At 32.1% G+C, this 23,877-nt stretch overlaps 1 protein-coding gene across 1 annotated transcript in view; it reads right to left on the bottom strand.

Annotated features, from left to right (window-relative positions):
- Nucleotides 1-23,877, bottom strand: part of STXBP5L (syntaxin binding protein 5L) — a 430,479-nt gene that overhangs the window by 105,187 nt on the left and 301,415 nt on the right. Inside the window, exons 17-19 of the mRNA XM_051990611.1 lie at nt 19,200-19,325; nt 10,852-11,003; nt 8,929-9,000 (exon numbers count right to left, since the gene is read on the bottom strand). Coding sequence (XP_051846571.1) covers nt 8,929-9,000; nt 10,852-11,003; nt 19,200-19,325 — 350 coding nt within the window. The remainder of the gene's footprint in view (nt 1-8,928; nt 9,001-10,851; nt 11,004-19,199; nt 19,326-23,877) is intronic.

The raw sequence follows: 23,877 nt of genomic DNA, 5'->3' as shown, positions 1-23,877 counted from the left end.
TGTTGCTTGATAGACATCATATCGATCATTTCTTAAAGTATTGTAATATTCTATTGCCTCACATACCACATTTTATTTAGCCATTCTCCAATTGTTTGGGAACTAGATGGACTTGATCTGAATTCAACTTCTTATTTACTAGCTGGATGATTCTGGACAAATCATTTAACCTCTCTCAGTTTTCTTATTTATAAAACAAGGAAAATAACAATGTCGACCTCACAGGGTTGTTGAAAATCAAATGAAATAATCTATATAATACATTTTGCAAACCTTAAAGTGCTATTCCCAATCAAATACTACTTCCATAGATATTTCTGGTGTATATTGAGCATTTCCTTTGTCAATGATTCTAAAGGATCTGCCAGTAGGGAAAAGATTCTGGGAAGATAGCTGAATAGGTTGACAAATTTCAAGTCTCCTGATTTCCACCACCAATAGAAGAAATTTGTGCTTCAGAGTGAACACAGACTGGTGAAAAATCAAGAAGAGTTGGGGCAGAATAAGGGTCCTCCTCATATAACCAGAGAAGATCTGAAGAAAGACCTGAGGTAGGGAATTAACCTATTTGAAATGCAAACACCTACAGGCTAGTTCCACAGAAACTTCAAGTAGGAGATTCCTGAGGATAGCTAGCTATGGTTGAAGCTTCAGCTCCCTACCCAAAGAGAATTTATAAAAGAATTTTAAAAAGAATTTAAACATTGAATGAGAGACAGTGAGGAAGAACTAAAAAAAAAAACTATCCAAGAAAAACAAGAAGATTTTGGAAAAAAAGTTAAACAACTAGAAAAGAAAGTACAGAGTGTCAAAGATGAAAATAATGCTTTGAAAATTATAATCAGGCAAGGAGAAGTCAATGAAGCTGAGAGACCAAAAAATAACAAAACAAATTTTAAAGAATGAGAAAATAGAACAGAATGTGAAATACAAGAAAAATGTCAAATCTGGAGAACAGATCAAGAAGAGAAAATATAAGAATAACTGGACTACCAGAAAGTTCTGACCAAAACGAGAACCTTGATACAATATGCAGGACATATTGCCCAACAAAATTGTCCTGGAATGATACAATATGAGGGAAAAGTGATATAGAAAAAAACCACCAATTGCCCTTTCAAAGAGACCCTTTGTGGAAAACACACAGGAGTATAATTTCCAAATTTCAAAACCCCCAAATCAAAGAGAAAATTTTGTAAGAAACAAGAAAAAAATTCAGATATGCTGGAGCTACAATTAGAATTGTACAAAATTTATTAGCAGCCACAAAAAAGGATTGCAGGTCCTGGAATTATATCTAAAACAATCAAAAGAACTAGGCCTGCAGCCAAAAATATCATATCCAGCAAAATTATTTATAATTTTGAATGAGAAAAAATGGACATTCAATGAACTTGCAGATTTTCAGGATTTTCTATCAACCAAACAAGAACCTAACAGAAAAGTTAACATATAAGAGTCAATGTCAAAAATCAATTTAAAGGAACTCAACACAGACAAACTGCTTAAACATAGACAAATTGTTAGTTTGTTTATGTGTTTATGTTTTTACATAGGAAATGTATACTGTAGCTTGTAGTATACTGTACAAAAGGGTAGCTTAAAAGAAAGAGTGGCAGAGTGAAGGTGAAAATAGTAATCATGTTATACAAATGAGTTGCAGAGGAAGAATAGACATTGAGGCATTACCAAGGAGAGGAGGGTTTGTAATTCTGAAAACACATTCACATTGGGAATGGGTTCAATAGGCAACACTACATATATATGATGAAGGAAATAGCATCTTCCAAAATCTATAAAGAAATAAGGGGGTAGGGACGGGCAGATGGGGAAGCAAAGGATGAGAGAAAAAGGTAAGGGAGGGATTCTTGGATGGGGGGAGGTTAAGTTATGCAAGGCAAGTTATGGAGCAGAATTTAATTAAAGAATCAGTAGGGATAGGAATGACGTGTGTATATGTGGGGTGTGTGTATGTGTATGTATATATCTACATATGTAGATATGAAATATATTTTTTCTTAACTGTAGTTAAGGGGTTGTAGTTGCGGGTAGTAGAGGGGGATGAAAAGAGGAAAAAAAAAATAAGGTGCATAGCAGAGAACCAAAGAACAATTTACAAGGAAGTAAAAAAAGGACATTCATTCATTAATGTAATTTCTTCTACTAACATATATACTTTCTTGATCTGGTAATTTGTTGGTTTTTTTGAATCCTCCCTGATATTCTGCTGGACCCATGATAATGTTTTCTTTTGTTTTGCACCATCATTTTATCCATGGTATAACTCCAATATGATCATAATCAATATTTTTTTGATGATAGATTTTTATGGTATTTTTGCAAAAAAAAATTTATGTAAATTTTGCAAATTAAAAAAATTTGAAATGCTATTTATTTATTATATTATCTATAGTTCTTTTTTCTTTGTTTTATCCTTCCTGTTTCAGTTATTAGAGCTATATTTATCTGAAAAAAAAATTGTTAGAGATTTTCCTTCAATTTTTGAAATTAAGTTGTACAGAGTAAATATCAATTGCTTTTTAAATATTTGATGGAATTTTCTGTAAATCCACCAAGATCAAAAATGTTTTGATGGGCAAAGGAGAAAAATTATCTTATAATTTGTTCAACTTCTTTGTATATGAATTAAGAATTCTGTTATTCTGTTAAGTTTAGATTAAATTTAGATATTAGATTTTTTTATTTACTTCTCCATTTCTTTTAAATTCTTCATTTTAGAATATAATTAGAGTCTAAAATTATTTTTAATTTCTTTCGGGTTTGTGTGATTTTACCTTGCTCATTTCTTTAGTTTGTTAAATTGATTTTGCATCTTCTTTTTAATTGAGTTAGACTTCAATTTTGCTAGTCTTTAAAGAAAAAAGCTTTAACAGTTCTAGAGCATATTTGGCTTCTAATTTATTTCTCCTTTAATTCTCAAGATTTCACGTTAATTTTGAGTTTATTTATTGGTTCAATTTTTTAAAAATGCATATTAAATTTATGCATCAACTTTGTCATTTTTATTAATATGTGCAGATAGGAATAGTTTCCCTTCCCTTCCTTTCTTCTCTCCTGCCCTGCCTGAGACTTATTTAGTTGCATCTCATCTCATGACTCTGATTTCTTCACATCTTTTAAAATTGTTTATGTGATTTGTTTTTTGACATATGTATTATTTAGGATTTAATTATTAAAGCTCCATTTAAGTCTATGTCATTTGTTTGGATTCCCTTAATTGATAACTACTTTTAAAATTGCATTTTGATCTACAAATTACATTTATTATTCTCACTTTTTGTATTTATTTGTAATTTTGTGTACCTTAATAACATAATATATTTCTATAAAAGTGCCATATGTGCTAAAAAAAAAAAAAGTTACATATTTAGTAATACCGTTCAGAAGATGCCACAAATCTTTTAGTTCTTAATTCTACAATAATTTGTTAAATTTTATATTATTGTGTTTAAAAAAATCTTTCTAATTATCTATAAAACGCAAAATGATTTATTATTATTTTTTTTTACATTTTTTGCAGTTCTAGTTAGTTTTTCCTATATAAATTTAGATGTTTTGAGAGATAAGTTTAATACTATTAGCTTGTTGTCTTTGGTTTCTGTAAGCATAATATAATTTTTTTGTTTATCTGTTTATGTAGCAAAGTTTAACTTTTACCTTGTCTGATAGCATGATTTCAAATGTCTACTTTTACTTATTTAGCTATATGGTATATTTTGTTACAGCGTTTTGTTTTGATTCTATCTATATCTTTGTTTTTTTAGATGTGCTTTTTTCCTCTTTTTTTAGCAAGAAATTTTGAACCTTTTTTTTTATCTATAGTTCCACTCTCTTTTAATTAGATCATTTAATTTATTTACATCTAACTATTATGACATATAGGTTTATATTTTCCTCCACATGTTTCTAGAAATGCTTTCTTTTAAAGGATAATTTTGTTCATTCCCTCCTTTTTACATTTATTTCTAGTAGTGCCTTCTTTTAATAGATAGTTTTGTCCCCCCCTTAATATTAGAACCTTATCTATACAATCAAGTTTGCTTAAACTATTTTGATGTGACTATATTTCTTACCATTTTCTTTCACTTCAGAATTTATTTCACATCTAAGATATTAAATAATGAGTGTCTTTGGAGAAATTAGTCACTATGAATTCATGTTTTACTTATTGACTAATTTATTTCTGTTTTGAAAGCTCTAAGTTCTTATATCTCCTCCTTTTGGAAGTTTATCTTAGTATTTCCATCTCTCTCTTGAACCGTTCTATAGTATCTTCTTGTTTTATAATTTTTAAAGATTCAATAGATTTTGTATTCATTAGTTTAATTTTCTTTTTCTTACAATATTTATTAGTAGAGCTTTGCAATCATTTTGGTAATTTATTCTCATTCTTCCCCCTCATATAGTTGATTTATCTGTTTATATTCTAGATTCTTCACTAAATTTTTTTCCTCTGAAATCTTTGGTATTTCAGCCTTTTAAAAAATATTCTCCCATCACTTTCTTTTTGACTTCTCCCACTGCTTAGAGGATTACCTTTGAATGCTACACTGTGAACCTGCCTCAACTTCTTCCCACATTAGGAAATTTAATTTTCCCTGGCCTCAGAATCTATTATAAGTAGTTTCTTAGAGGATAATACTGGTCTCTGGTGGGTTTCAATCCCTTTTCCTTCAGGCCTTGTATGGCCATTCCCATTGGTCTCCTCCTTCCATTTCTCCCTTGGCTCTCATCTTTTCTGCCGTAGATAAGAAGAATCAACTTCTGTTTTTTCTTGCAGATTTGTGGAAGGAAGAGATGGCTTTTCTGGACAAAGTTTCTTCAGCTTTGAGGTTTCTAACCAAGAGGATTTTCTAGGTAGAAGGCAGCCTAATTCTATCTCAACTGTCTTCTGGCTTAAATGTGTGGGCAGAATCAGTGGCTACTGTTTGTTATCAACAAGGATAAACAAAGGTAGAGATAATATCAATAAAATCTTTGGGGCAGGAAAGGAACCCTTGTAAGCCAGTGGGTCAGACTTAAGGGGAAGAGGTGTTTAATAAGCACATTAAGTAACAAATAATTCACATTTATATAACATTTACGTTTCCGAAGCACTTTCTAAATAACAATATCAATAAGGTATGTCTGTTTTTAAGATGAAATTAAAGGGGTTAAGATTTTGAATAGCTCAAATTATAGCACAATAGAAAGAGTTTTTATTTGTTTTTTGCTACTAACAGATATAAAGAATTATGTACCTTTATACTCTGAGTTTAACTTTTGTGATTGCCCAGATTCATTTGTATGACAATTCTGAGAAGATTTTAGGGGTGAAATGGACCCTGTATCTTTTTTTTTTATTATAGCTTTTTATTTACAAGATATATGCATAGGTAATTTTTCAGCATTGACAATTGCAAATCCTTTTGTTCCAACTTTTCCCCTCCTTCCTCCCACTCCTTTCCCCAGATGGCAGGTTGGTCAATACATGTTAAATATGTTAAAGTATAAGTTAAATACAATATAAGTATACATGTCCAAACAGTTATTTTGCTGTATAAAAAGAGTCGGACTTTGAAATTGTGCTCAGTTAGCCTGTGAAGGAAATCAAAAATGCAGGTGGACAAAAATAGAGGGATTGGGAATTCTATGTAGTGGTTCATAGTCATGGATCCTGTATCTTCAGCTTCTACAGAAGTTCTGTGTTGTTTCTTTAGCAGAGAACAAAGAAATGATGTTTGGTGGACACACAATATCTCTAAGGGACATATGCAAGTTGCAGGGAATTTCAAACCTCAAGTCAATTAGCTAACTGGGAAATGGATTTCATTTTAGTGCCAGGCAGAGAAGGTTGAAAGCAAAGAGACAATTTTAATTTGGGGACATTCTGTCTGGCTTTTGTCAAGCTGTTCTCTTTCTGGGAATGGTGGCTCATAGTCTCAGCATGATAAAGAAATAGTGAGCCTTTCATTATGAGGTAGAAGCTTTGTATTCACTTCCCCTTAGTAGACAGGAACCTCAATGAGCAGCAGGTGAGCTTAAATAAATGAATCTCAGAGGTTGATAACAGAGAGAAACTCACTGACCACAAAAATGAGCAGTGACTCAGCAAAGACAATATATTTATAGTAGAGATGCTATGCCTAACAGAGAAACAAGATCTCTAGCACAGATACTCTGTCAGCATGGAGCAGACCCAACAAAATTTCTTGATGACATTGCCAGAAGATGAGGGTAATTAAGCTGTTTTAGAAATGTTTTTCTCTTTTAAATATGTAATCTAGCCACATATATTCTCTATGTTTGTGCCCAGGTTTCTAGGAAGAATAGTCTAATTGTCTTCATGCTATTTCTAGTGAATGCCTCACTATTTAAAATTCAATAGGCGCCAACCATTTTCCCTCCCATTTGCCAATATCATGGGCCCATACTAGTATACTCTATAAAAGGGAGTCACACCATCTCCGAGTTTCCTAATGATGGTGACTTCAATCCCAACTCTTAAATGCTTAAATATTTATCTTCAGTAGTTCAGTAGACCAGGACCAAAATAGCCACAATCTTGTCTTTAGAAATAATGACTACTTTGCAACTTATTACCTGTACAACATCTCTCAAATGCATCTCTTGACTGAGAGAAGTGCTGCCACCTTAGTTCAGGGCTCCATTACCTCTTATTTGGACTACTGCAATGGCCTTCTGGTCATCTTTTTATAACTGCTATATCCTGGAGAAAGAGGAGACTTCCTCTTGCAACTGAGTGCCTACACAACTACCATATTCAGTATACCTTCTCCCCCCCCCAATGGATTCTCTTTATATAATTGGTGAAACTAGACCTAACCAATAAAATACAGGTTCATTTTAGTTATACTATTATTACTGTAAGTCTGGGCTTCCTGTGTCCAAAGATCTGGCATTCAGGTTTGTAAAAACAACATTCATTACATTTGGTTAATAATCAAATGTTTTAATTGATATTTCTTACTGATGGCATAAGGGATCCCAAAATATTGAAGATTCTCCAAAGCATATACTTTTCTACACCAAAATTACTTCCATACTTTAAAAAAAAACAAAAACAAACAAAAAACTTAAACCACAAAGTATCGAACAGTAATGTTGATTTAAGAGGGACATGGAAATATTTTTTAAATTAACCAAATAACAAACATTTATAAACACCTACTATGGATCAGGCACTGTGCTAGACACTAAGAACACAAATAATTCCAGCTCTCAAAGAGTTTTTTTTTTTTTTTTTGATGATGGGAGAGAAGCAAGGTATGTGTATGTGTGTATGTATATATCTAAACATATATTACCAAATCAATATATACAAAAATAAATGCAAAGTATCTAAATGTATAGTCTTTATGGAGGGAAGATAATGGTAAGGGAAAGGAAAGGACTAGAAAAATGTTATAAGAAGTCATGCTTGGTTTTTCTCGAAGGGGAGAAAAGATTCTGTGATGTTAAGGGTGAAGAGGAAATGAATTCTAGGTATGGGGGACAATCTGCGCAAAGGCATAGAATTGGGGGTGCTATGTGTAAGAAATGAAAAGAAGACCAGTTTGATAAAATTTAAAGCAGGAAAGGGACTAATGTATAATGAGACTGGAATATAGATTAGGATTAGTTTGTGAAGCACTTGAAAAACCTTCAGTGGAATTAGATTTTATTATAGTGGAAGTAGGGAGCCATTGAAATTTAATGAGTAGAAGAATAACCTGATCAACCCTGAAGGAAAATCATATTAGAAGATGTGTGAAGAATGAATTACAATGACTTGAATCAAAATAATCAACTCAAGGATAATACATTCAGGAGAACTGAATGAAGGTGATAAATTAGAAGGTCATTGGAATAGTCTGAGTGAGAAGTGATAAGGTCCTGAACTAAGGTGGAAGCTGTGTAAGTAAAGAGAGGTTAGATTTAGAGAGAATGAATGTCCAGGAGAAATCACAAACTCAACAGCTCCAAAAAAGACTCATTATATTTCCCCAAAATTCATCTCTTTAATGAACACTTCTATTTTTGTTAAGGATATGTCCATTTTTCCAGCTTTCTGAGCATTCACAACCCAAGCTTTATACTCAATTCTTCACCTCATATTTGCCAGCTGTTATAATTTCTTCCTCTATAATATCTCTCAAATGAGCTCAAGAGGAAGGGTAGGGCTTGAAATATGTATATACATATATATGAATCACTGCATATGATAATTAAAAACTCAATCACTGCATATGATAATTAAAAACTCATGGGAGCTAAATGGCCAGCCAACACAAATTAGAAGGGTCACATTCATTTGAAAAATTTCGTTCCTTTAGAATCAGAAAATTTCAGAGCTGGCAGGCACTTTATAGGTTATCATGTCTATTCCTTTCATTTAAAAGGTAAGAGGTTTAGAAAGGATAAATGTTGTTCCCCAAATTATGCAGCTAATCAGTGCCAGAGCAAATACCATCAGTTTCCTTATTCTTGGCCAATGGCTTTTCCATTATTCCTCATTGCTATGTTACCACCTTAAAATAAATCAAAGTCAAGGTATAAGAGACTAGTCAATTACTGTTATTGCTGATACAACTAATCCATTATTTGTAACAGCTCTCTCTCTTAAAATAAAAGGTACTGACACAACACTAGTGGAACAGGGATTGCACAAATTGTATATTTTAGAACAAACACTGAAATAATGGATAAGAATCACCAGGCACATAACATTAATGTTTTTAAAGTACTTGTTGAATAACTTTATTATCAAAACAAGCATTTTACATTTACATCCATAAGAAAGCAAAAAGTATGCAAGCATGCTGAATGTGTTTAAAGAAACACATTATTAAGCACAGATGTACAGTTTTAACTCGAGCACAATATGAGTGTTATGAAAGCAGTTTGCCTAACCTTTATAGAACTTACTCTGATAGGAAGTACGGATCCGTTTCGTTAAATCAGGATAAAAGTTAGACAGGCCACGCATGCAAAAGTTGTCTTTGGAACATGCCAGAACACCAGCATCAGCAGCAGGCAGAGAAAAGAGAGAGAAACAATCTAAAGTGGAAATTAAGTGATGTCATAACCAGCATCTACAACAGCCAAGGTGAAGATACTGCAGCAAGTTTGGTAATCAGGTCAGAGAAGAGTTATTTAAGAAAGTAAATTAATTTAAAAAATTAAAAGGTGATGGATGGTAAAAAAGCAGTTGAAATATTGCTTAGCTGAATAATTTTGAAGCAGAAGAAAATCAAAGATTATAACCTACATGTAAAAAAATTTTTTTTCCTGATATCAAAATGACAGAGTTAATCTTTATAGGAGTTAAATTTAAAAACCTGGGGATTTCAGTTTTTAGTGATTTTGTAAAAGAATATTGAGCAGACCAATAGGATTTTTATAATTTCATTCAAATTTTTTCCCAAAGTTATAGCCCTAGAATCACTATTTTATAATTACAACAAAAGATTTATTATTACCAAAAGGTTTTATTCTAATCCACAAAGGTTAATTCTTAAATCCTTAAATATCACAATTTAATTAAATTATCATTACTTATCTTCAGGATAGTTATGTTTAATTTAATATGATATTTGGAGTAAATTCTCTGGGTTTTTAGACCATTTCTTAGTTTAATATCGTGAATTAATCCGATACTTCAGACAATTGTACCACCTCTGGGGGCCTCATGGAATTCATGAATTCTCTCTATTCTTGATTTTACTTTTTAAAATAATGACTTTGTAAATGCCTATCAAATTTTCAGAAAGTCAGTTTTTTTTTTAATATGATGGTGACTTTTGTAAGTTCATGATATGGAAGGCAAAGACTCTGTCCTTCTTTTGGAGGATAATGGCAGTCTACACCTGTTTCTGCAGTTGTTTGGACCGTTTTTTTTCTTTAAAGTAAACTAGAAAATTGACTCCACAGTAGGCGGTTGGTCACCACTGTCTCTGTGTAAATTAAGAATACAAGGGAAATGGAAAACCCAAGGGTTTTTTACAGGCATTAAAATAGGCCTAAATCTACTCTTTGAAGATTTTGGGGAAAGGTTTATAAGGAGAATTAATTTGGAAATGTTTGGATTTTCTTTCTCAATCAAAAGAATTATCTTCTCTCATAGCATTTCTAAATGTTATTATGGCACTTATACTATGGCAAAAATAATAACATATATCTAACAGTAGTGCTATTTGTAATGCAACAAGCTGAATAGGTAAATATTGGAGCAAAAGCTCCAATAGTCAACTGGATTTTTACAGAAAGCAAGGCAGAGATTTTTTAAAAATATAAAAATGCAGCACTACTTGATTTGTTGCTTCATCAACTGCCTACATTAAATGTATTCTGTGTGCCAGCTCTTCAGAAATTTTCCCTTTAAAAACTGTCAGTTTGCAGAAAATTCCTGTCATTTAGCAAAATATATTAAACACTTCAATGGTATTCATGCAATATGAGATATTTAGATGAAAGCTGAAAAATTCAGTCAGACATTAGAATGTTTTTAATATTGTGTAGCTTCCATTTTAACAACTTTAAACCTAATTAAATGTTAAAGTTTTTGATAAGAAAATCAACCAATTCATTTGATCTATAACATATTTGTAACATAGCTATGGTCTCAATTATTTCTCAAGGATTAAAGATAGAAGTTATTTATTTAGTGACTTCACTATATTATTGAAATATAAAAATTTAGCCATGATAGTAATTTTCCTAATTAATTTTACTTAAGGAAATTATATAAATTATGTTGGCTGATAAGTTGTCATGCGTTTAAAAAGCTTCAAAGACAAGAAAAAAAAAATAAGTGAATCAAACCCACAACCAATATGTTTTATCTCCTACCTGCAATGAACTGTTTGTTCTTTCGAGGAGATCTTGGCTGTCTTTGGTATGGATCACTTGATCTGTATAGGTCAATGGTTCCCATGCTCAGCAACACTGTTTTCTGCATAAAATCCACAATAGCCAATCCATTGCAGTTCCCAAATGCAACACTATGGAAAAACAAAAGGAGAAAAATTTGGCTGTATTATATTGTAGGTGACAATAAAGAAAATGATGAAAGCATTACATAGGACTATTTTGCTATATAACTAAAAAGAGTATAATTGAATGAATGATATCTAAATATTAGAATGAGGTGATTCCTCTTAAGAATGGGTTACTGAAAAAAGGATATCTGGGTTTTATATGGTGAAGGAGGAGGAGTAAGATGATCTTTCCATTTGTCTATAAGTATCATAGAATTTAATTGCTCTAGAACCAGGAGATCATTATACACTTCGACAACGATATTGTATGAGGACATATTTTGATGGAAGGGGATTTCTTTGACAAAGAGACCTGAGTTTCAATTGATAAATGACGGACAAAAGCAGCTACACCCAAAGAAAGAACACTGGGAAACGAATGTGAACTATCTGCATTTTTGTTTTTCTTCCCGGGTTATTTATACCTTCTGAATCCAATTCTCCCTATGCAACAAGAGAACTGTTCGGTTCTGCAAACATATATTGTATCTAGGATATACTGCAACATATCCAACATATAAAGGACTGCTTGCCATCTAGGGGAGGGGGTGGAGGGAGGGAGGGAAAAAAAAATTGGAACAGAAACGAGTGTCAATATAAAGTAATTATTAAATAAAAATTAAAAAAAAAAAGAATTTAATTGCTCTTAGGCATTGTACACAAGCCTAGTATGCTGCTCTGATTATCCATTCAAAATTAGAGTATTATCTGCAGTTATATAGGAGCTATAGTTTTGTCATTTATACCAATATTCAAGTGGCTTTTCCTATAGTCATTCAAGTAGGTGGTGTTTCAATAAATGACAGAAAGGTTCCTTGTCTTTAATAGATATTGATTGTAATTAGATACCTTTTATTGGATATAAAAGCCAAATGTTTACTTGCTAGCTTAACACCATTCAAATTGTCCCTCAGAAACCATATATATTCGACAGGATTTTTGGATGAAAAGTACAAAATCACCATTTGAAATATTTATGGTTTTGGCACTGAATGGAAAGTCAGAGACCCAGCAAGCAAAACTATTACTCATTTGTACCGAATCCTTAACTTAACTTCTTTGCCTATTCCTCATCTGAGTTCAGTTTTATTAAAGGGTGTAGCCTTCATGTTCTCTGACAGATGGTAGCACAATACTCAGCTGGGCAAATATCTCAATTCCCTCTTAAATATGTTACAACCACTCTATTTTCTAGGTTTCCCTTTCTCTCCATGTTTGCCATGCTTTGTTTAGAACTTTTAATAAGTCTGTGATTTTAAAAAATCTCATCTCTTTCTTAGTCAACTATCCCTTACAGTTGGTTGAATATAGGCTTTATCTATTTATGTATGCAACTTAATTTCTTAGCATACATATTTTTTCTCATTACTCAGTTCTGATGTCCCATAGACTTATACTTTACAAAATTTGCAGATGCTTGTAAATTGTAGTGTTAAAGAGCCAGAAGACAAATTCCTAAAACTCTCTTAATATCTGTCTTCAAAATTTTTTTCCTAGAAAAAATATTCCCACCATCCTATTCTCAATATGCATTTACATAGTGCTGTATACCTTTATAAATAAAGAAATGTATTTTCATCTGCACACACATACACTGATCAATAAGAAAATAGTAACATCTATTGCAGCAACATGGCATAATAGATAGTCAACTTTAGAGTCAGGAGAGGTTGAGTTCAAGTCCCACCTCTGCCTGGCTATATGACCCTGGATAAATCATCTAACTTTCCAGTACTCTAATGTAACATGCTAAGATTATAAATGGCAGAGCAGGTGCAGACCTTGATTGAAAGAGGGATTTTCTCATTAGTAGTTCCCCAAATCAACGAAATCTCAATCCCTATCCCTTTGGTCTTCAGTTTTTTAAAGCCATTTTCTTGGAAAAGATTCTAGAATATTTTGCCATTTTCTTCTCCAGCTCTTTTTGGAGGAACTGAGACAAAAAGGGTTAAGTGATTTGCCATACTGGATTTGAACTCAGAAAGATGAGTCTTTCTAACTTCAGGACCAGAATTCTATGTACTGTGCCATTAGCTATTGCTATATTGTAGCAAATTCACACTTTTAAATTTTATCTAATATCTTCTGTGAAACTTTTTTCTTTTACAAAAGAGAAAAATGAAAGGAACACAATTAAAAATGAGAGAAAAAGGGAAATGTAAATGGAGAAAGAAGTTATTCTTGAACAACCCATTGTAATGATATGGGATTATATATATATATATTCTTATATATGTGTGCATATCTATATCTATATCTATCTATATATATCTATATATAGATATATATCTGTACCTATGGGTACATAATTCCATATTTATTTTTTACACACTTGTATGTATCCTAAGTACTATATAAACAAAATTCTTCTGAGAAGAGACACCTGTTGTAGTAATTTATAGATTAATTATCATATATCACATTGCTGTGCAGTTTATCTGTAGCCCAGGAGAAAGGGTACAAACTGGCCAAAAGATGCATCCTATTTGCAGAACAGAAACAAGAAAAATTACAAATCAGGGCTTGGCTTTGTATTTTGTTGATTAAGAAAGTGAAGAAAATACTAATAATGCAGATTGAACTTACAAATGTGTTGTGAGTATATTTTGAGGGGGAGGAAAGCCAATTATTAAATATTTACCAGAATAGCATTGCAATATGTCTTTGATTAATTTTTTCATTGTAGGTATTCTTCATATGTACATGAAAGATGCATTTTAGAGTATGTATTGTTTTTGAGAGTATCCTATTTTCTTCTCCATGTGTCATTCACAAAATAACTGTGGCCTTTTATGTAACTCATCTCCATGTTGCAATAACCTGGTCTTCTCTATGTGATTATTTGACTTTAAGCAGTTACACATGGATTTATTCTTTTCCATGGCTCATCTAAATTCCAGAACCTTTGGACATCTTCCTGTTGTCAATTGTTCTGCTGCTTATAGTCCTAATTGTTAAAATCTTGATGTCTGCAAGTAAATTTAGAGATCTATTTTTGTTTAGGTGAAATATATCAGATAGTGTTCAAACTCTTTTTTTTGTACTAAAGTTCCTCCAAAATCCAATCCCAACCTATCCTACTTTTTCAGTATTAGTCAATCCAATTCATTTTCTTAAATACCCAGTTTATACAAAGAATGCTAGGAAGGGGACAAAAAGATAAAAGTGAATGTTGTTTTTGACCCGAGATTACTTGGGAGAACATGTACATAGAAAAGCAATATAAAATAGACCCATGGTAATTTGAAGTCAGGAGGATAAATGAGGTGGCACTTGAATTAAGACATGAATTGAAGTAAGTAATCCAAGAGAAAGGTGAGAAAGGGGAGCATTTATGTGAAGGCATGGAGATAGGAAATGACATGTTGTATATATGGAATAGTAAGCATAACAATTTTGCTGGAATGTGCAACATGAAAGGGGGTTGTAAAATCAATGCAAAAAGACAGGATGGAACCAGATTATAGAGATCTTTAAATATGGAAGGAGTGCTTTGACCTGTGCTTTAACAATATCATTTTGAAAGCTGTGTGGCGAGAGGATCAGAAAATGTAGAAGCTGAAAGTGAGAAGACCCATTTGAAGTCTGTTGTGATAGTTCACATGAAATGTTAAAAAGAGATCAAACTAGTATAGAAGCCATATGAAGTGAAACAAAATGAACAGATTGATCATATGTAGTAGATGATGGAGATGAATAAGTTGAGGATAACTAAGAGGTTGTATTCGTTTGTTCTAGAAAGATGTCAGTGTTCTCAACAGAAATCAGCAAATTAAGAAGATGACAGATTTTTAGAAATGTTCTCTATACCTGTGAAATTCTCCCATTTCTCAAAAACTTTGAAAATAGATCCCTTGATACTTTAAAATCATACTACTTCTAGCTTAAATATGTGTATACTAATCCACATATTATTCTTAATTTAATTTCTTCAGTGTCACTTCTACTTCCTAATATAGCATATAAGAGACTGATTTTTTCACCCTCAGATGTGATTCTACTGTTACAGATGAAGAAAATAATTTTCTACAGATTTCAAGAGATCTACATTTTTGTCTGTTTGTTTTTTTGGTAGCTTTGTTCTTGTTTAAAATTAATTTTTTCAATGAACAAAAACAGACTTTTCTCTCCTCACTTCACTGGGAGAAAAACACATAAAATCTTTGTGTCACATATGCATAGTCAAGCAAAACAAATTTCCATATAGGTCATGTACAAAAATGACATATCTTCTTTTATACTCACTACTTCTGTATCAGAAAGAGGGTAAAGAGCGCTATCATCAGTTCTCTGGAATTATGTTTGATCATTGCATTGATCTAAGTTTGTAATTCTTTCAAAGTTGTTTGTCATTATTTGTGGTGGTATATATTGTTCTACTGTGCTCATTTCATTCTGAATCAGTTCACATACATTTTTCCATTTCATCATTTCTTATAGCTCAACAGTATTCTATTACATTCATATAACATACTTTAATCAGCTACTCTTAAATTTATGGGCATGTTATTGGTTTCTAGTTCTTTGATATCACAAAATGACACATATATTTGTATACATCATCATCATCATAATGCTATTAATATAGCATTTAATATGTGCCAGACACTGTAATTATCTCTTATCTCATACAATTATCACCTTATTTGATTATATAAATTTTTTTTGCTTTTTCTTTGATCTATTTAAAGTATGGTCCTAATAATGGTATTTCTGGGTCAAAGAATGCAGAATTTAGTAATTTTTTGAGCATAATTACAAATTGCTTTTCAGAATGGTTGGACTAATTCACCTTTCTATCAACACTACATTAATGTGCCTGTTTCCTTAAAACTCCTTCAACATGTCATTTCCCATTTTTGTTAAATTTGACAATATTGTGGGTATGAGAGAGTTGCTTTAATTTGCATTTTCAGAGTTGGTTTTATTTGAATTTCTATAATTATTAATAACTTGAAGCTTTAAAAATGGCTATTGATAGATTGGATTTTTTTTCCTTAGAAGACTTCCAATTTATATTTTTGTATTTATCACTTGGAATAGTTCTTATTTTTTATGAATTTGAATTAATTCCTTACATATTTTGAAATAAGACAGAAAAACTCACTGAAAACTTTCCTCTACCCCAGTTACCTACTTTATTTCTAATTTTAGCTATATTTTAGATGCAAAATTTTAAAAATTTTATGTGTTCAAAATTATCCATTTCATTTTCCATGACCCTTTTGATCCCTTGCTTGATTGTCAAATGTTCCTCTATTCTTAGATTTGGAAAGAATTTCTTTCTTCTTCTGTAATTTGTTTATAATGTTATCCTTTGTGTTTAAGCCCTTTATCCAATTTTATCCTATTTATAAGTATGGTGTGCATACATACCTAGTTTTTGCCAGACTACTTTCCAATTTCTCAGAAGTTTTTGTAGAACAATACGTTCTTATCCTAAGATAAGGTCTTTGGCTTTAAGCTATAGTGTTCATTAGTTCACAAACTCATCCTTAAATATTCTTGAGGAGATCTGTCTTAAATATCTTACCAAACTTTCTGTAAACTTGTTTTTCCTTTCAACTGCTATTTTTTATGAAGTGATGCTGGCATCTTTTTATAGAAAATCAAGCTAATTTGTGTTGAAGCATATTCTTTTATACATTTATTGTTTGGGGCCAAAATTTTTTGTTTAAAAAATAATTTGTTTAAAAAAGACTAAAGTACATTCATTTGTATGCAAAATCTCTTTCTTGTTTTTCTAGTTTTGTATTAACTTTTTTTAAACAAGTTTGTGACTTTACTGGATGGAATTAATTTCATGTTTTGTGATATTTGATAACTAACATTTTTAGAAACTCCTAATTCTTCTTGAAGGTAGGTAGGTGGCAAAATGGATAGAATGCTGAACCTGGAATCAGGAAGACACATTTTCCTGTGTTTAAATCTGTTCTCATATACTTCCTAGTTGTGTAATTCTGGGCAAGCCACTTAGTCCTATTTGCTTCTGTTCCTCATTCATAAAGTAAGCTGGAGAATGAAATAGCAAACCATCTCCATTTTTGCCAAGAAAATCCTAAATAGGGTCAGAAAGAACACATAACATAATTCTTTTCTTTTTTTATTTTATTTTATTTTTTTATTTTATATATTTTATTTTATTTTATAATAACTTTATATTGACAGAATCCATGCCAGGGTAATTTTTTTTTTTACAACATTATCCCTTGCACTCGCTTCTGTTCCGATTTTTCCCCTCCCTCCCTCCTCCCCCCTCCCCTAGATGGCAAGCAGTCCTATATATAAAATAATTCTTTTCGAAAAATGTAGTAGTGAGTGAACAGAATCAGAAAAACATCATATGATAATAGAAATATTGTCTGATGATCAGCTATGATAGACTTAGCTCTTCTCAGCAATACAATTCTGAAAGACTCGTGATGGAAATGCTCATCCAGAGAAAAAAACTGATGGAATCTGAATGCCGATGAAGGCATACTATTTTCACTTCTTTATTTGTTTATGGCTTTTTAATTTTATTTTGTTTTTTATTTTACAATATGACTAAGGTGTTTTATATTACTGAATATATATAATGTATATCAGATAGTTGGCCATATTGGGGAGGAAGAAGGAAAGAGAGGGAGAAAAATTTGGAACTCAAAATCTTTCAAAAATGAATGCTAAAAATTGCCCTTAAGTGTATTCAGAAAAATAAAATACGATTAAATTAAAAAAAGAAAAAAACGCAGTCATATTTTATGGCTACAGCATTGCCTATAAGACTTTGGTTTTTCTCCTGTTTTAATATTGTGTCACGTTTTCCTACATATTTTTCACCATCTTCCCCTTGACTCCATCTTTGTCCTGAAGTCACTGAGTATAAAAATCTATGCTGATTTCATCTGTAAGGGTTTTTTTTTGTTTCTCCATAGAATTTTCTCAGTATTTCTTCCTTGGTAATAGTTGTGATATAACCTTGCAAAACTGGATCTCCCCATCTTTCACAGTCTGGGAGTATAGATGCTACTCGTGAGTCTGATCTCGTTCTGGTGAACATGGAAGCCTTGATCTGCTACATCTCCAACCTTAACTGGTGGGACCCCTGCTCCTGAAGGTTCACCATATTAATGTCAAATTTATTTGCATCACCCAATCCGCTTAGTTCACTGAAACTCAGAATTCCTAAGAGAAAAAAAATCCAGTAATTTCCTTACCTGGAAAACGGTTACAATAATAGCTGTCCTATCTACCTTTTAGAGTTGTGATAAAGTGCCAATTAAGATATAAAGTATTATATACCTAGGAATTAGTATTATCACATTATTTTAATCACATTGTAAATGTTTTTTATAAAAGGTAAAAGAAACTTTTTTAATGAAAAGCAAAAGATACTTCATGATCAAACAATGGTCCATTTATGGTGGCTTAGAGTTACATAGTATTTCTCCAGTTTTCTGCTTACATTTTTTGGATATTTTATATATTCACCCTTTAAATTAAATCTCACTGAGTTCGGGAAAATGGATTCTAATTATTTTTTAATACCCAACAGCACTTAATAGTGGGAGATTAATAAAGGTACATGGAATTAGTAAAATGTTTCATGGTATATAATAACTAGTTGTATACTAAGCCGTCCAGACTCCCCCAAGACAATTTATCAATATGTCCAAATGTTTGTATGTGCAAGGATATGGATGAGAGAAACTATGAGAGTATCTCTGAACTTATTAGAAATAAAGAGACACCACAGGTGAACAAAGATTCTAATCAAGTGTATAGAGGTCTCATTAATTAATTGCCCTTCAAAGTAAAGAGGATCTTTTTTATAAAGTGTCTCCTCTTTCCTTTTCTTTCCTTTTTTTAATGCTTTTCTTTCTTTCCTTTCCTTTTCTTTCTTCCTTCCCTCCTTCCTTCCTTCCTTTCCATAAGGAGCCATAAATAGAATATTTTTCTCCCTTTTTCCTTCATTACAACAACCAAAGTAACAAAATTATCAGTGATTTAGAAACTATAAATGTCAGCAAAGAGATTGTTTCTGGACTATTGGACATTATTTTCTGAATAGGAAAAATAAAGTCTTCTTTTACTCTGGTCTAACCAAACATTTTAAGTTAGATCAACTTCCCATTTTTAAGATCTAATAAGGTAAAGCAGAAAGAGTATGTTACTTACATGCCATAAGCAGAGCTTGCAGTGAGACTAGTGATCTGTTGTGGAGGTTCACCATCTACCCACACCAATTGAACAACAAGTTCTGCTTGATAACCTGGAGGCATCCGAACAGGTCGTGTCTTAACACTTCAAGAAAGAGTAAAATAAAGAAAAATATAAATATTTGAGTAGAACAAAAAGAAACTAGCTCATGCTTACTTATTAGGTTTATATAGGATCATTTTGGGGGCAGTGAATATAATGCTAAGTCTGGCATCAGGAAGACTCATATTCCTGAGTTCAAATGTGACCCTGAACAAGTCATTTAACCCTGTTTGCCTCAGTTTCCTCATTGGTAAAATGAGCTGGAGAAGAAAATGGCAAACTACTGTAGAATCTTTGCCAAGAAGACCTCAAATGGGGTCATGAAGAATAGAACACAAATGAAAATGACTGAATAATAAAAATCATTGAACTGAAAGGCACCAGATATGGCATGTGATCAAATAGAGCAACTTAGTGAGATATAAGATTTTTCCAGCTTTCTATTTAAATTCTCTAAAAGTTTTACATGTTTATTTATATCCTTAAATAAATTATAACTATCTTGAGATCAAGATAATGCTTCCTATTTCTGTTGTCCATCTAACATCACTTAAAAGAAGAGGGATTAATAAATGTTCATAGAATGAGTAAGTGATTCCATTGTAGGAGATAATTTGCAGTATGTTTGGGATATCCAGAATCTCTCAAGGTAAGATAGAGTATGACATTACCAAAAATGCAGTTTGACAAGCATTTATAGGATAACTCAATTACTGGAGATACAAAACAAAAATGAAAGATATCCAAATATCAAGTACTTTGTATTCTACTAGGAGAGAACATGTTCACAGATAAATACAAAATATACACATACAGTATTAGGGATAGGAGTTCACTAACAACCAGAGAAATCAGGAGAAAAATCTCTTAATTAGCAAGTGGTTATAGTCACTTTTTGTATGCTAGCCACTATGCTAGAAGCTGAAGTCCTAAGAGTAGCTCAAGCCTTTTACAGGAAGAAAGAGGAAGAATGTCTTGCTTAATTGAGATTGACTGATTTTCATCCATTAAGTCATAGACAAGATTCCAATCAGCTAAGAAAATGGAAATTTCTAAAACCAAATAGAAATTCTAGATATTGGCAGATCCAGAAAAAAAAAGGACAGAAAAAAGGGGGTATCAGGCAGGAAGAGGTATAGTTACAGCACAGAGAAGTTACTGAATAGAAAAAGACTAGGCCAAAAACAAGAGGTTTTCCAAACTATAATTTATAGCAACTTATTTTAGGCTCCCAACGACTATTTGTCTACTCTTTAACAGGTTATCTATAATCTATAATATCTATAATCCAACTATTGGACAATTACAAACAGAACTATAATGAGACAAAAGTGAAGGGAGAGTTAAGGAAAGAAAGATAGGAGCTAAAATGAGTATATCTATCACTGAACAAATGATTAAATCTTAATATGTTGTGACACTTTGGCATGCCTAGAAGACAACAAAGATGAGAAAACATTAGAATTATAATTTGAATAACTACTCAAATGAAGTCTGCAGATATAAATTTTGTAGGATGGAAAATGTCCATTTTCAGCCCTATATTGGTGCCCAAGGACAAATTAAGTGATAATTACACTTAGAAAGAAAAAGGAGAAAAAGGGACTGTCCTTAATGATAAAAACAAATCAAACCCAACCCCCATTCTACCTCATAAATTACAATTATCTTGACAATTTTTTTTCCTGTTTTTCTTTTTGGTCTTTCCATTTTCATTCTTAAATATCCATGGAATGAGTTTGTATACCTAGCTATCTTACCAAGCATTTTTAAAACTGACTTTATCTTCCATTCCTTTTTTTCTTAATAAGATGATACTTCTAATTATTATCTACTGCACTCTAAGATTTTGCAACTGAATTTATATTCTAACTCAGTGTTGGTTTTGGTGGCCATCTCTCTCTATTTGTTGACTAAGGTATTTTATCCTTGGTGTTGTTGGTCTCTTTGTAGTAGTTAAGATATAAGCCTGATTATAGCATTGTATTACTCAAACATCTTCATTATTCCTTGATACCACTAGAATAAAGTCCCAATTTCTTGCTTTAGCATTTAAGATTCTACAGACTATGGCTTCAACCTACTCTTCCCACCTTTTTTTTTTTTTTTTTTTTTTTTTTTTACATTGCTTACCTTCATACACTACAAATCACTGTGGATTGTTCTACATGATAGCCAATTTTCTCCTCAACCCAGCATCTCATATAGTACCTTTATAGATCCATACAGTCAATCCCCCATTTCTAAAATGCATTCCTTCTTTAATTCTACTTGTCTAAATTTTTGTTCCTCAAAGTTTTATTCACATACCAATTTCTCTATGAAATCTATCTTTAGGGAATCAGTGGAGGCAAGAGAGATAGTTCAGGGAATTGTGCCTGGAGCAGTTGAAAAGAAAGTCAGTTCTAGAGAAATAATTCCTCTAGAAGAAGAATTTCAGAGAGTGAACCTTTTATACCTCTTCTAGAGTCTAGCAGGGTAATCTAGGGAATTTTCCTCCCTTTATCCTCTATCATTAGCATTGGAATCCCAGTAGAGCAACTCAAATTAGTACATGCAATGCCCAAGAGAGAAGCGTCCACGGAGTTCAGCTCAAAAGTAAGCCCACCAAAGAAATTGTGCCCATTAAATCAATAAATAAGTCTACTAAAGAAATATGAATTTTGGAGAGAATGTTCCCTAAGCTTCTGAGGGGAAAGTTTGATTATCACTATTCAAGCTCTGTCCCCTAAGAAAATGCCTTAGTTTTGGGCTAACTATTCTCTGGGTGATTACTGAAAATAAATGCATTGGTGGGGATAAGTGAGCTAAATTTTTATTTTATTTTTATCTTTTTTAAATAGCCTTTTACTTGCAAGTTGTATGTATGGGTAATTTTACAGCATTGACAATTGCAAAACCTTTTGTTCCAATTTTTCCCCTCCTTCCCCCTCACCACCTCCCTTAGATGCCAGGATGACCAGTAGATGTTAAATATATTAAAGTATAAATTAGATGCACAATAAATATACATGATCAAACCATTATTTTGCTGTACAAAAAGAATCGGATTCTGAAATATTGTACAATTAGACTGTGAAGGAAATCCAAAATTCAGGCAGGCAAAAATATAGGGATTGGGAATTCAATGTAATGGTTCTTAGTCATCTCCCAGAGTTCTTTCGCTGGGCATAGTTGGTTCAGTTCATTACTGCTCCATTGGAACTGATTTGGTTCATCTCATTGCTGAGGATGGCCAAGTCCATCAGAATTGGTCATCATATAGTTGTTGTTTAAGTATACAATGATCTCCTGGCCCTGTGAGCTAAATTTTTAGAAGTGTGAACCTATATAAGCTTGAGAAAGTAATCTCTCAGAGGACCCAAACTGTCCATGCTGAAAGAGGGGGGTAAATGAAAAGGGGACTTTCTTTTATGTATATTACAAAAATATTACAGATTCCTTTTGTCTAGATTTGAACAAAGGACTTGATAAAGTGTCATGCAATGCTTATAAAATGATGGAGAGATGTGGGATGGGCAAAAGTACAATTAGACAAATTTGAATTCGATTAAATTATTGGACTCAAACAATAACAATTAATATGTTCAATGTCAACCTGGCAAACAGTTTCCAATGAAAAATTCCAGGGATCTATATTTGGCCCTATGCTGAATTCAATATCTTTATCAATACTTTATATAAAAGCATAGAAAGCACACACCTAAGATTTGCAGATAATAAGGATTGGAAGGATAGCTAAAACAATGGAACACAGAATCATAATCCAAAAAGATTTTGACATATTAGGATTGCAGTCAGTAAAATACTGCCCATAGGTCAACTCTGACCAACTGTTCTTTCTTATGACTGGTGGGCCACACAAAAATAGGTTACAGGCTGGATTTGGCCCATTAACTATAGTTTGCTAATCCCTAAGTTTATTCCTAAGATATCTATGATATCATAGATCAAAGAGGAAAAAATAGCAAAATAATAAGAATGTCTAAAAAGATTTTGGGGATTTAATAAACTTCAAGATCAATTTAAGGTGACAGTAAGATTGAGACATCAAAAAAGTCAATTTGATCTGCACTTGCATCCAAATATATATAGTTTCAGGAATGTGGAAAAGATAGTTTCTTTATTTTCTGCTTTGGTTATACCTTTACTTCTCAAGGCCATAGTTTACAAAAGACAGTGATAACCTGGAGACTATTTGGAAGAGTATTAATAGAATGGTGAAGAACCTTAAGTATGTGCCTCACGCAGATCAATTGATAAAAACAGAAGGTTTTTTTTTTTTTAGCCTGCAGAAGACTTAGGAAAGGAAATATGATGGTTACCTTTAAATATTTGAAAAGTAGAATTATACTTCTATTAGTCCTCAGATGGCTGAACTGGAAGCAATGAGTGGAAATTGTAAAGAGATAAATCTAAGTATGATCTTAAGAAAACCTCATGATGATTGGAACTATCCAAAAGCAGAATGGGCTCTCTCAAGATTATCAAGTTCTATCATACTGGAGGTCTTCAAGTAAAAGATGAATAAGTACTTGTCAGCTCTATTGTAGGGAAAATTCCTTTAAGACCCAGCTTCTTATAAATTGTGATT

This window comes from Antechinus flavipes, chromosome 3, assembly GCF_016432865.1.
Source record: "Antechinus flavipes isolate AdamAnt ecotype Samford, QLD, Australia chromosome 3, AdamAnt_v2, whole genome shotgun sequence".
NCBI lineage: Eukaryota > Metazoa > Chordata > Mammalia > Dasyuromorphia > Dasyuridae > Antechinus > Antechinus flavipes.
Note: the sequence above shows the minus strand (reverse complement) of the source record. Positions and strands in the feature narration are given on the sequence as shown.